Below are 13,461 nucleotides of genomic sequence, written 5' to 3'. Positions count from 1 at the left end.
GAAAAGTGTTTTTATGAATCATGAAATTTCTGATATAATAGCAATCAAATATTTCATTAAGAGTTCAGGCTGAAAGGAAAAAAATCATGCAGATACATAGGTTTAGAAATATTCCACATAAGCAATTTTTCCTATTTATTTTCAGAGAATAGGGCTTAAGGTTCTATCCATTCTGTACTGAAAAACATTGGCAATCAGTGAGCAGAGTATTTTATAGACTCTAAAATATCATATTCTCATCAAGTATTGTTGGTATTATGCATAACCCTTGGGAAAAAATTGTTGTAAGTATCCACGTGCTCCTGATTCCAATTATTTTTATTTTAATTTAGATGAAAAAAAAATTTCTGAAATACATGTGTATACAAATGTGTATGATTGTGTGCATTCATGCATGTGTCTAAATATGTGTATATATGGACATATGTGTATGTATATCCCTGCCTTCTTAACAGATGATGCTTAGTATTGCCTAATAATGTTCTTTAATATTTTTAAAATAATATTCTTAATTCTTAAAATAATATTCTTTAATATTTATTTAATAACTTGAGGTCATAATTATTAACATTCATTATAACAGTGATGTCCTCAGCATCTACTCTTATGAGTAAGTAGGGCTACTAGTCTTGATGTAAAACCACCTAGACTGCTATACATTTTGAATTCTTGCCTTAGCTTCTTGTGCTCATTGGCTATCATATATTACTTTTTAGCTGCTCTCAGAATGCTAAGGCATTCCTTATACTAGCAGCAGCAGGCAGCAGCAGCATCACCACCATCACTGATAAAACTGCTTTGAGTCTACTGTGTGCCCAAAATCATATTGCTGCATCTTTTAGAAATTTATGTAAACTAGCTAGAATGGTTCTAAAAAAGGATGTTTCTTATGAATAAAAGCATATAAACTTGTTTATTTATTTTGATTAAATGAAGGGCTGTTTTGCTTATTTCCTCCTTTTCAAGTATATTTCAGACAGGTGAGGTGCTATTTGATTAATTCAGATCCAAAGAAACAATTGGCAAACAGAACATGATAAGCAGCTATTTTTCACCTAGAAAATGGATAACAGACTGAACTTTGTGAAATTCCACAATGCCAAGTAATTAGAGAAAGGAGTTTGCATATTTTTCAATCACATAAGTAGACAGACGCTCAGAGAGCATCTAATCTCAGGTTCTTATAAAAAAGCTTTTAAGATCACCTCAACTAAGGCATGGACCCACACTTAACACCATATACCAAGATAAGATCAAAATGGGTCCATGATTTAGACAAAGAACGACACTATAAATAAATTGGAGGAACATAGGATAGTTTATCTCTCAGACTTGTGGAGGAGGAAGAAAGTTGTGACCAAAGATGAACTAGAGACCATTATTGATCACAAAATAAAAAATTTTGATTACATCAAATTAAAAAGCTTCTGTACAAACAAAACTAATGCAAACAAGATTAGAAGGGAAACAACAAACTAGGAAAACATCTTCACAGTTAAAGGTTCTGATAAAGGCCTCATTTCCAAAATATATAGAGAACTGACTCTAATTCATAAGAAACCAAGCCATTCTCCAATTGACAAATGGTCTAAGGATATGAACAGATAATTTTCAGATGATGAAATTGAATTTATTACCACTCATATGAAAGTGTTCCAAATCATTACTGATCAGAGAAATGCAAATTAAGACAACTCTGAGATACCACTACACACCTGTCAGATTGGCTAACATGACAGGAAAAAATAATGATGATTGTTGGAGGGGATGTGGGAAAACTGGGACACTGATACATTGTTGGTGGAGTTGTGAACGAATCCAACCATTCTGGAGAACAATCTGGAATTATGCCCAAAAAGTTATCAAACTGCATACCCTTTGACTCAGCAGTACTACTACTGGGCTTATATCCCAACGAGGTACTAAAGAAGGGAAAGGGACCTGTATGTGCCAAAATGTTTGTGGTAGCCCTGTTTGTAATGGCTAGAAACTGAAAAATGAATGGATGCCCATCAATTGGAGAATGGTTGGGTAAATTGTGGTATATGAATGTTATGGAATATTATTGTTCTGTAAGAAATGATCAGCAGAATGAATACAGAGAGGCTTGGAGAGACTTACATGAACTGATGCTAAGTTAAATGAGCAGAACCAAGAGATCATTATATACGTCAACAACGATACTGTATGAAGATGTAATCTGATGGAAGTGGATTTCTTTGACAAAGAGACCTAATTCAGTTTCAATTGATCAATGATGGACAGAAGCAGCTACATTCAAAGAAAGAACATTGGGAAATGAATACAAACTGTTTGCATTTTTGTTTTTCTTCCCAGATTATTTTTACCTTCTGAATCCAATTCTCCCTGTGCAACAAGAAAACTAGTTCTGCACACATACATTGTATCTAGGATATACTCCGACATATTCAACATATATAGGACTGTTTGTCATCTAGGGGAGAGGGTGGAGGGTGGGAGGGAAAAATCGGAACAGAAGTGAGTGCAAGGGATAATGTTGTAAAAAAAAAAAAAAAAATTACCATGGCATGGGTTCTGTCAATAAAAAGTTATTATAATAAAAATAAATAAATAAAAATAAAGCACTTAACACACACACACACAAAAAAAATCACCTCAACTAAAAATGAATTCTACTTTATGAAATTTGGCATCTCATTTTGCTCTACTCTCTTTAGTGCACTTAGCTCCCATTCCATATTTGTCTTTTGAGCAACACACAATTGGACAGAAAAGTTAATGTCTTATCTATTATTCTAATACCAAGCCCTAGAAAAATGCTTTGCAAATAAGAGCAAAATATCTGTTGATAGAAATTTTATTACTGGAAAAAAAACAAGAGTCAGTGAGGTAAGATAAAATCCACATTAAATCAACTAATAGTACAGTCATAATTAAACTCCAGGCCTCCCATTAATTCTGTTCCTTTCTACTGTGTAACACCTATTTTCTTAAGAAAATAATAAAAATCCAATTAAATGATGAACAAAAACTTTAATATGTTGGCTTAATGAGTGCCACAATGTTGTCATATAATCATTATTTTTAGCAAAAATTATTATATCAAAAAAATATTCTGAGAGCTATCATGGTGCTAATAAGATATGGTAGCCTTCAATTTGTCTGGAGATTTTAAAAAATCTTAAGACCATTGTATTTTAAATGAAGATTTTAAAAATGAAAAACTTTCTTCACCCAGTTGCAAAAATATTACCACTAAGCTTTTCCTCATCTAATTATTTGTTTATACAACTGTCTCAACCCAAAGATAAAAGTTAGATATATTTCCCAGTTTGTGGATGGCCAGTTTACTCATACAAGAGCAAAATTTAAAAAGGAGATATCCCCTGTCATTAATGAAAAATGTATGCAAAAGATTTATTTTAAAGTACTTATAATATATAATACATGGGTGATATATTTATATGAATTGTGAATTAAGTGGTTGTTTTTTCTACTTTTCATATCCTTTTATATTCGAGTTTTATTTATGAACAGTAATCAATTAAATCATTACACAGTAGATGAGAATAAAGATTAGTACTTCCTAGTTAGAAAGGTAAAAGCTAAAAATGATAACATTTTAAATGTTCTAACTGATTTGGCTTGAAATAACAGCTCATAAACATTAGTGTTCTTTTTACCTCTGGAGCAACGATTTATTATTTTGATAGTTGAAAATGGTGTTTAATCATCTCTGAAGCTGTCTGCACAGCTCAGCATAGATATCCAGCCAAGAAACACCCATGGCCTAGAGATATTTAATATGACAATATCTGCCATTAAACATGACAGTAGCTGCAAGAACAGATCAGTCACACACTGTACTGCAGCTATTATTCTCATTCTAATATCAAAGATAAGCCAAAGAAAGGAATGCACAGACACACAGACAATTCAAACAAATTATCTAAAACTACTTCAGTGGATAGAAATGAGGGAAAAAATGTCAGTTTTGGAAGTCACACATTGAATTTATTATATATTTAAAGGAAATTCTACATATAGAGATTCAATATTTTGTGTACAACCCTCAGCTGTTCCAAACTGTATATAGAAATGCTCACTGTTTTTTGTTGTTTCATTGGAATATAAAGAAAATAAAATAGAAAAATTAAAAGGGTTCACACCTGAACCAGTTTTTATAATTCTAGTGACTTAGGTGCTAAGCTCAGAGTTGTTTGTTTTTTTTTTAATTAAATAAATACTATGATAAAGAGGTAGCTTAATAGTTCATAGGTAAGACTCAGCCTTTGCTATATGATTCAATCATTCATGTATTAGGTGTGTATGTGTTCAAGGCAGAAAGGTAGCTCAATATAGTTGAAAAGTCAGACATAGAACCAAGAAGACCTGTTTTAAATTCATGACTCTCACTCATTGTGGCTACAGGACCATAGACAAGCCCCTTAACCCCTGTGTGTTAGGCAATTCTCCAAGGCTTTAAGTTACAGACCTGCAAAATTCCCTATTCAGTGAGTTCCTAATACTAATGAAATCACAAATCCAGTCTCTATGCCTATGTACAAGGGATTGTAGTAGTCACTGGGGATACAAAAATAGAAAATTATACAGACCCTATCCTCAACAGAGATGAATAATACTATGTGGGAAGTTAGAGAAAGAAAAAAAGAATACCATCAAAACAAAACAAAACACTTTTTAGAAAGGAGAGAATACTTCCAGTCTGAGAGGTCAGATAAAAACGCACATCACTTGATCTTTATGGAAAATAAGAACTCAAAGAAATTAGAAAAATATTCCAAATAAAGAATTTGGTTCTCATAAATGCATGGACTTAGATGACAGAATACAGTCATCCCAAAATTAACCATTAGTTAGTTCAAATAGAGTATGAGAAGGACACTTTATTGTAAAGCTCAGAGGTTCCTAACCTCTGGAGTCCCAGAGTAACTGCAAGGAGTTACTGAATCCATATGTAAACATTCCTTCTGGAGATAATTTCTTGTATATATGTATCACTATTTTTAAATGTCTAAAGATGCTTTTGTGGTGAATAATTCACAACATTTACTTTTACTATGTATTTTCTAAATCAAGATGAAGAGTACAACTAGTCATACAGTGAGTCTAAGGAAGTTTTTAAGGTTAAAAAGGGTATTATTTTTTTCCCCCTGAGGCAACTGGGGTTAAATGACTTGCCTAGGGCCACACAGCTAGGAAGTATTAAGTGTCTGAGAGCAGATTTGAACTTAGCTCCTCCCTGACTTCAGGGCTGGTGCTCTCTCCATTGCACCACCTAGCTGCCCCTATTAAAACAATAATTATTATTATATCTGCATTTAGGGTTATACAATCCCATTTTATCTATATAACAAGAATAACATGATTATCTTCACAACTACCTCTGGAATAGTACTGAAAGTGTCATAAACATTTTACAGGCACAGAAACTTAGAAAAATAGCTGAGAGACTAAAATAGACCAACAATTTTGTGAATGGGGAGGAATGGACAGATTCAAGTCACAATGAAGTGTAACTATTTGTATGAAGTTGGAGATGTTGAGGTAGAAGGACGACAACATAGACGTTTCAAGACTGAGTGATTAGGAATGATGTTCTCACAGAAACAGAAAAGTTTGAGAATGCCCATGTGAGTTGTGGGACAAGTCACACAGGTTGGAATTGTTAACTCAATAACAACTATCATGTGTACACTTATTTTACCCCTCAAATGTGTCACCTAGTGACAGGAGCAATGTTTGGGAACAAAAATAGAAAGAGAGTCACACCCAAGTTCATCTTACTGCTTTATTATTAAGTTTCAAATGGACCAAAATTCCAGCAAAACTGTACAGTACAGTCTTCCAAAAGATTATATCCCAGATCAGGAGGTACTACCAACACTAATAAAACTTCTAGAGTTTTGAAAAGCAGAATTCAAAGGCAGAGCTAATGATCTGTTGCAGATTTAATTTCTCACTTAAGAAATAGTGTATTTTATCTATTGTTTAAAATCTCAAATGAAAGTTGTTTAATATACAGAGATATACATTTATCATTAGAGGACTTTCAAAAACAGTGGATTCTCATAGGGAATGGGGAACATCAATAAATTTTTCTGGGTCATTCGCACTGCTAGTTCTGAATTCATGAACTGACTTGGGTTAGCGAGCTATCATAAAGCTCAATCTCATTTGTTTTTTAAAGCACAAGCCAGTATAATGATATCTTACACTAGAATTTTATATGGCAGACCACACTGCATAAAATACTACTTATAATATGCAAAAAATCTGGATAAGATTTGCTGTTTGATGGTAGAACAAAAGAATTTCTAAGATCTTCATCACCATCCCCCATTTAAACTACAAACAAGCAGACAGATAATTTCTTTAATGAGTTACTGTTAGAGAAGCTGGAAATATATTTATTGTACTCAATTATTCATTATAGTGAACTTGTGGCAACCCAACTTATAAAACTCTCTTAAGTCTAGACCACCAGGATAGAGGATAGGAAGATGAAACTACAATGATACAGCAGGAAAAACATTAAATTGAAGAGCCAGACAACCTCAATTCTGCTAGCTATGGGGCCCCAGCCAAATCACAACATTTGGAGGCCTCAGTTTCCTCATCTATAAAACTAAGTAATTTATTAAATGATCTTCAAGGTTCCTCACAGCTCTAACCTCTGATTATTCATCAGGACTGAAAAGTACACAAAGCAAACAATTACTAAAATGAAATCTTAATTTGAGTGGTCCTTCCCCTGAGGTCTAAAAGGCCACAACAACAAAACAGAAAAAATGTTGCTAAGAACAAAGAAATACAAAATTTTTCTCCTGATGATGTTATACTTCAGAAGTATGATAGCATATTCATCCAAATTTAAATTTAGTTTTGGAAAATTTATAATAATACTTTCTAGTGTTAATTACAGTTGGTAAGATTTTTTGTTTTTGGTTTTGGTGAGGCAATCAAAATTAAGTGACTTGCCCAGAATCTCTCAGTAAGTATCAAGGATCTGAGGCTGGATTTGAACTCAGGTTCTCCTTCCTCCAGGGCCAGTGCTCCATCCACTTACCTGTCCCAATTATAGTTGTTTAGTTTTTGACTGGCATTAAAATCACACTGAAACCTTTAAGCAAAGCAAACAGCCCAGAAGCTCTGGTTGTTGGCAAACAGTATTTACATGACAAATAGTTGGATGTTACTCTATAATATGCACGTTTAGATATATGTTAAACACACCTACAAATTAAATTCGTAGACCTGTTAAAACTATAAAGACAAACTAAAATAACAACCGATCTTTGCAAATGTTCAAGGAATAGAGTGTTATAAAAACTACTAGCAGAAAAAAGATCACAGAACATTTCTAGGTAAACTCCATCTAAATTCTACTCACTTAAAAAAGGCTGAATGTAGACTTTTAGAATTCTTGGAATATATTATAATAAGTAACTTATTTGACTTTAGAAGAAAAAAATGTTCAAAGCACAAAGGATATGCAAACAGAATAAAAGAATAAGAATAAAAAGTGTTAATACTAAAAAACTGGGAATAGTGAATTTGTCAAAACTGATTGAAAAGAGAAGCAGAAGTGTACTTTAATATTTTAACAAAAGTATCAAAGAATTACAGAACTTGAAAGTATGAAGCTCAGCAGTCATCTAGTCCAATCCATAGCTGAGGAATCCCCACCACAACTTATCTAGCCCCCGTTAAAAGACCCCCAAGATGAAGGAACTGACCACCACCTTTCAAACTTCCTACTAACTAGAATTTCCTACTAACAGGAAGTTCTTTCTAACATCAAGCCTAAACTGACCTCTCTGCAGCTTTTACTGATCCTGATTCTGCTCTTGGGGTCAAAAAGAGCAAATTCTAATCACTTTTCTACAAAGACAACTTTTAAATATCTGAGGAGAAAAAACTTACCAGTCTTCTCTAAGCTAAACATCCACAAATCTTGGAAGGCCTTCACCATTGTTTGCCTTTCCATGGATACTCTCCAACTTATCAATGTCTTTCTTAAACTGAAGCAGCCAGAACTGAACACAATACTACAGAAGAAATCTAATGTAGAAAGAGTATTATCTCCTTTACCCTTGGGAAGTTGTGCTCCTATTCATGCTGCCCAAGATCACCTTAGTAGCTTTTTGCTATCCCACCAACAGAGCTGAGCCCTGCTGAGTTTGAAGTCAAATAAAATCACCAAAACTTACTCAGACAAATTTCTGTGTGAGGGAGACATATATCCAAATTTAAGCTCTTAGTCATCTCTACTGAATTTCATCATACTAGTGTAACACTCTAGCCAGTAAGGACCTTTTGGATCCTGACTCTGTCATCCACTGTAGTAGTGAGTCTTCATATCACCTGCAAATTTGATAAGCATGCCATCTCTATCCATGTCAAAGTTACTTTTCAAAATGTTGAATAAGGCTAATAACACAAATTCTTTAAGTACTCTACCAGAGATCTCTTGCCATAATGAAATTTTTACCATTAGCAAATGTTAAAATTGGCCATCTATTTAATTATGAATCCATCTAATCATGTTATTATCTAGTCTACATCTCTCAATCTTCCTCAAGAATAACATGAATATCTTTATCGATTAAAAAAATTTGTCAATCTGAATTAGTTATGTTCTTGGATCAAGATTATATAACATGAGGTTTTCTGATAAGAAGTTTCTGTTACCACAGGACAATTAACTGGTTACAGTAATTATGCAGTAAGGGGAGAGAGTAACAAAGTGATCATTATAAAAATAAAGATTATCTATTTTTTAAAAAAGAAAAAAACCCAAAACATTGTGGTAGGAAAAAAATAAAGCTAGGTAGTTCTGAACAGATCACTAATTCAGATTATCACAAGGAAATCAGAAAACTTCTCAGTAGCAAAAAACAGATGTCACAAAATCCACATAGTCCTCTCAAGATAGGTCTCCATTCAGATCCTATTTGAATTCTGCAACTATAATTCTAACAAGCATGGGTTTTATGAGTTACCAGACAATAAAAAAATATGGAATTAGTGGTTTAGAAAGAGCACTGCTTGAGGCTAAGACACTGAGACAGAAAAGAAATTAGAGATCATAATAAGGAAAGACCAGAAAAACTATAAAATATACTCACAAACACTGAATAAGGACACAAGAATATAACACTTAGCATTGGAAGGGATACTAAAGAATCCATTTCAATCACACAATTTGCAGAACAACAACAGATCTACAGAGGATGGAAAGAACTTGGTCAGTCATATAGGCAGTAAACCACAAAGCCAGAATTTGAGCCCAGGCAGGTCTTCTGTTTCCAAATCTTATCCTATAATCACAATACCATAATATTTCTCTTAAACTCTAGCTATCTGCTATCATGATTACCTTTAGACATCCAAAAAAAATTAAGTTAGATTCAGTACCTTCAGTTTATGAATGCATGAAATTCTGTGCTCCACTTAAAAGAGCTATCAATCCAAAAACAGTTAATAGTCAAATTAGAGGTAAGTTTTAAGTATATGGAAAATGCCTCTACATTCAATTGTTCATCAATGATTACTGACCTGATGAAAGAAGAGTTCTGATATACATAGTGAAAAGATGATGGAATAAAGGCTAGGAGGGAATTCGCCAGTACTCTCCTATATGCTCCTTCAAACAACATTAAAATAATGCCTCAAAATGAATTCTGCAGAGGCAAAACCAACAAAAGGATGGAGTAAAACAATCTGACAGCCCCAGTGAATTTAAAAGGTTAGCTAGAAAGTCTCACTGAGATTGGAGCGCAAACTAGTGCAGGGAGAATTTTGCAACTCAACAGAAAACCCTGAGGGGTGACTAAATCAGAATGGAGTGGTTTTTGGAGTTCTGAGCCCATAGACAGTAAGGGGGTTGAAAAACTGATCAAAAGATTACAAGGGATTCTTTGCTGGCAGTGGGATCTGTTGTATTGCCCATATCTGAATGTTCTAGTTGGTAGTCCCAGAGCACTAATAGGAATGGGGATCCTAGTTGCAATTCCAAGCAGAAGATAGTGCTCGTGGTCACTCAGACAAAAAGCACAGACCATACCTCTCCTTAGATCATAATACCTTAGAAGAACTAAGAGATTGCAGCTCCACTCTCCTGCACTTCTCACCCTGCAATTCAATCCTGCTAGCTCTGAAAATATGAAAAACCCGATCCCCTCCACTATCGAAGCTAAATTCAACTTATAACATAAAATTAAAACTCCAAAAAAAAAAAAAGAAGAAGAAGAAGAAGAAATGGGCAACACAACAAAAGAACCTAACCACAGAAACTCACCATTTTGGTGAGAGAGAAGATCCAAAAACACAAAATTAAGACAATTTTCAAAGGAGCTACATGCAAAGCCTCAAATTAAAATGTGTATTGGTCTCAGGCCATATAAGAATTCAGAAAGGATTTTAAAAACCAAATAAGACAGCTACAGAAAAAAATAGAAAAAGAAATTAGAATGATACTAAAAAATCATGGAAAAAAGTCAACAGATTAGTAAAGGGAGCAAAAAAAATAACACTACAGAAAAATAACACTTTATAATACTACCTTAAAAAAAACAGAATAGGCCAAACAGCAAAAGCAGCACAAAAAATCCACTAAAGAGAAAAACTACTTTAAAAAGCAGAATTGAACAAATGGAAAAGAAGGTGCGAAAAGCTCACTGAAGAAAAAAATTGTTAAAAATTAGAATTGGGCAAGTTTGGAAGCTAATGTCTCCATGAGGCATCAAGAAACAAACAAAATCAAAAGAATGGGAAAAAAACCAGAAGAAAATGTGAAATTTCTCATAAAAAAAAAAAAAGACCTGGAAAATAGATCAAGGAGAGATAATTAAAGGAAAACTTCTTTATTTTCTACAATGAAAAATTGATCATATAATCACAAAAAAAAAATGACTGTTCTAAGTCCAAAATCCAGGAAGAGATGACTATTGGCAAAGAAGATAAATCTTAACATTCTAATGATAAATTCACTGTTTAATGTATTCAGGAAGGAACATAATTTTTAAAAACAATATCCACTGTGGACTCCCCTCATTCATACATAATTTTACCTTAAGTTTCTTTTTCCAAACAGACCGCTGCTTTTCTTCCTCTTCTTCAATTAACTTGAGAGCCAGTTCTTTGTTAACCTTGGGCAGTTTCTATTTGAAAAAGGAGCATAAAAATGCTTTAAAATATATTTCATAGACACTTAAAAATCAGTTTTGAGGAAACTATATTTGCATCTGTGAGTTCATTAGCAGAGGAAATTCCCATGGCAGAAATTTCTTCCTCCTCCATAAACCAGGAACTCTTAGAGAATTACATAGGGGCAATGAAAAGTTAAATGATTTGATCATGTTTGCAAAACTGTGTGTTAAATGAACTGTAACTCATATTGTCCTTTCTGTAGTAACTTAAAAAGACATCTTTTAAGGGAACAAGTTTTATAATAAAAGTAATTTTTAAACTTAAAAAGATAAAATTACCCACAACTGTATTTTTTATTAACTTGTTGATTACAGCAGGAATTAGTTTAGTCCTACACACATTTTAGAAATAAGCTTCCAAAAGATTTGCTGAAAGTTTTAAAAGACCTTCCTCCTCTTCCCCAATTTCTGTAGTTCCAAGATATAGGACAAACTCGAAGAAGCTGAATATAGCCTAACATAAGACCATAGGTCTGAAACATATTATGGGGCAAGAGAGGCCATCCTCTTCAGAACTCTCAAGTTTCCAAAAGGAAAACTATAAGAATCTCCCAATTCTTTAAATAATGCTTCCTTTAATGGTTAGGTACAATACCTACTTTGGAGATTAAGAGGTTGGGAAGATCAGAGAAAATGTTTAGTCCACTGTCTTGTTATAAATAATGTTTGCTTAAGAACTGGAAACTGAGTGGATACCCATCAGTTGGAGAATGGCTGAATAAGTTATAGTATATAAATGTTATGGAATATTATTGTTCCATAAGAAATGATCAGCAAAATGATTTTAGAAAGACCTGGAGAGAATGATGCTAAGTGAAGTGAGTAGAACCAAGAGAAAATTATAAACAGCAACAACAAAAATATGCAATGATCAATTTGGATGGATGTGATTTTTTTCAACAATGAAATGATTCAGGCCAATTTCAACATACTTGTGATGAAGAGAGCCATTTGCACCCAGAGAGAGGACTGTGGGGACTGAATGTGGATCACAACTTAGTATTTTCACCTTTTTTGTCATTTGCTTGCTTTGTGTTTTTTTCTTTTTTTTCCTTTATGGATCTGATTTTTCTTGTGCAGCATGATAATTGTGGAAATATGGATAAAAGAATTGCACATATTTAACATATATTGCATTACTTGTCTAGGGAAGGGGGTGGAAGGAAGGGAGGGAAAAAAAATTTGGAACACAAGACGTTGCAAAGATGAATGCAGAAAACTATTTTTGCACATACTTTGAAAATAAAAGGTCATTATTTAAAAATAAATAAGTAAATGAAATGTTTGCTTTTTCTCTATTTTTTTTTCATTCAGCTTTTTAGGTTATAGTATGAAATTAAGTTTAAAAATATACTCCATTCTATTCCATGTAATATTTTAATAACATAAATTGTGGGTGAAGAGAAATAGGAACATCTTGAAACAACTTCAAAATACAAATAATTTTTCTATTTCCTCTAAATGATAAATAACAAAATTGCCAAAAATTTCTTATCTACAAACATGCATAAGAGGCCAATTACCAGTTATTGTTTGTAGTCTTGGGAATTTTTCTCATGGCCAAAGACAAATGTACTAAAATATCAAATAAGAAATGACCATTGTGGAAACAAACAATAACATCATAGAGGGGGGAAAAAAAAAGAAAGGGGAAAGGGGAAGAGGGAAAAGTGAAAACTAACAGGGACTATCAGATGTTCTTAGAATGAATTAAAATCATTCTCTCTTGGCAGATTTCAAATGTCACAAATAGATATTAACTAGAAAGTATACCCATCCATAAAACTAAAATATGATCTTTAAATAAGCACATTCAGCTAAGTAGTGTAATATATGGAACAACATATCTAATCAGGAATTCCTGTTCACTATGCCAGAGGACTCCTATATAAAATAATAAATACATAGTTTTTTTTTTTTTTATAAAGATGTCAATTCTATGTCTTATAAAAAAAACAAGCAATATACTACATGATAAAAACCCACATAATACAGTGTTGTGAAATACAATCTTGTTTTTAAAAAAGGAATGCTTCCTTCAGTAAACTACAAAAGTGGGAATATTTACCTTTAATTTGACTCTTTGTGCACGAGTTTCTTCTATCTTCTGTCTAATTCTATCTTTCCTGTATTCTTCATAAGCAAATGGATTTACCATCAATTTCACCTTTTTACAAGAAAAATTTAAAGACAAGCAACATAACTAACAAGCATTGGAGGTACAACTTCAAAGAACAAAGACATT

General features: G+C 33.0%; 1 protein-coding gene across 1 annotated transcript in view; it reads right to left on the bottom strand.

Moving 5' to 3' along the window:
- The window catches only part of NOL10 (nucleolar protein 10), a 103,208-nt gene that overhangs the window by 15,913 nt on the left and 73,834 nt on the right, over window positions 1-13,461 (bottom strand). Inside the window, exons 16-17 of the mRNA XM_031951295.1 lie at window positions 13,285-13,383; window positions 11,079-11,168 (exon numbers count right to left, since the gene is read on the bottom strand). Of these exons, the coding sequence (XP_031807155.1) occupies window positions 11,079-11,168; window positions 13,285-13,383 (189 nt within the window). The remainder of the gene's footprint in view (window positions 1-11,078; window positions 11,169-13,284; window positions 13,384-13,461) is intronic.

The sequence above is a fragment of the Sarcophilus harrisii genome, chromosome 2, assembly GCF_902635505.1.
Source record: "Sarcophilus harrisii chromosome 2, mSarHar1.11, whole genome shotgun sequence".
Lineage (NCBI taxonomy): Eukaryota > Metazoa > Chordata > Mammalia > Dasyuromorphia > Dasyuridae > Sarcophilus > Sarcophilus harrisii.
Note: the sequence above shows the minus strand (reverse complement) of the source record. Positions and strands in the feature narration are given on the sequence as shown.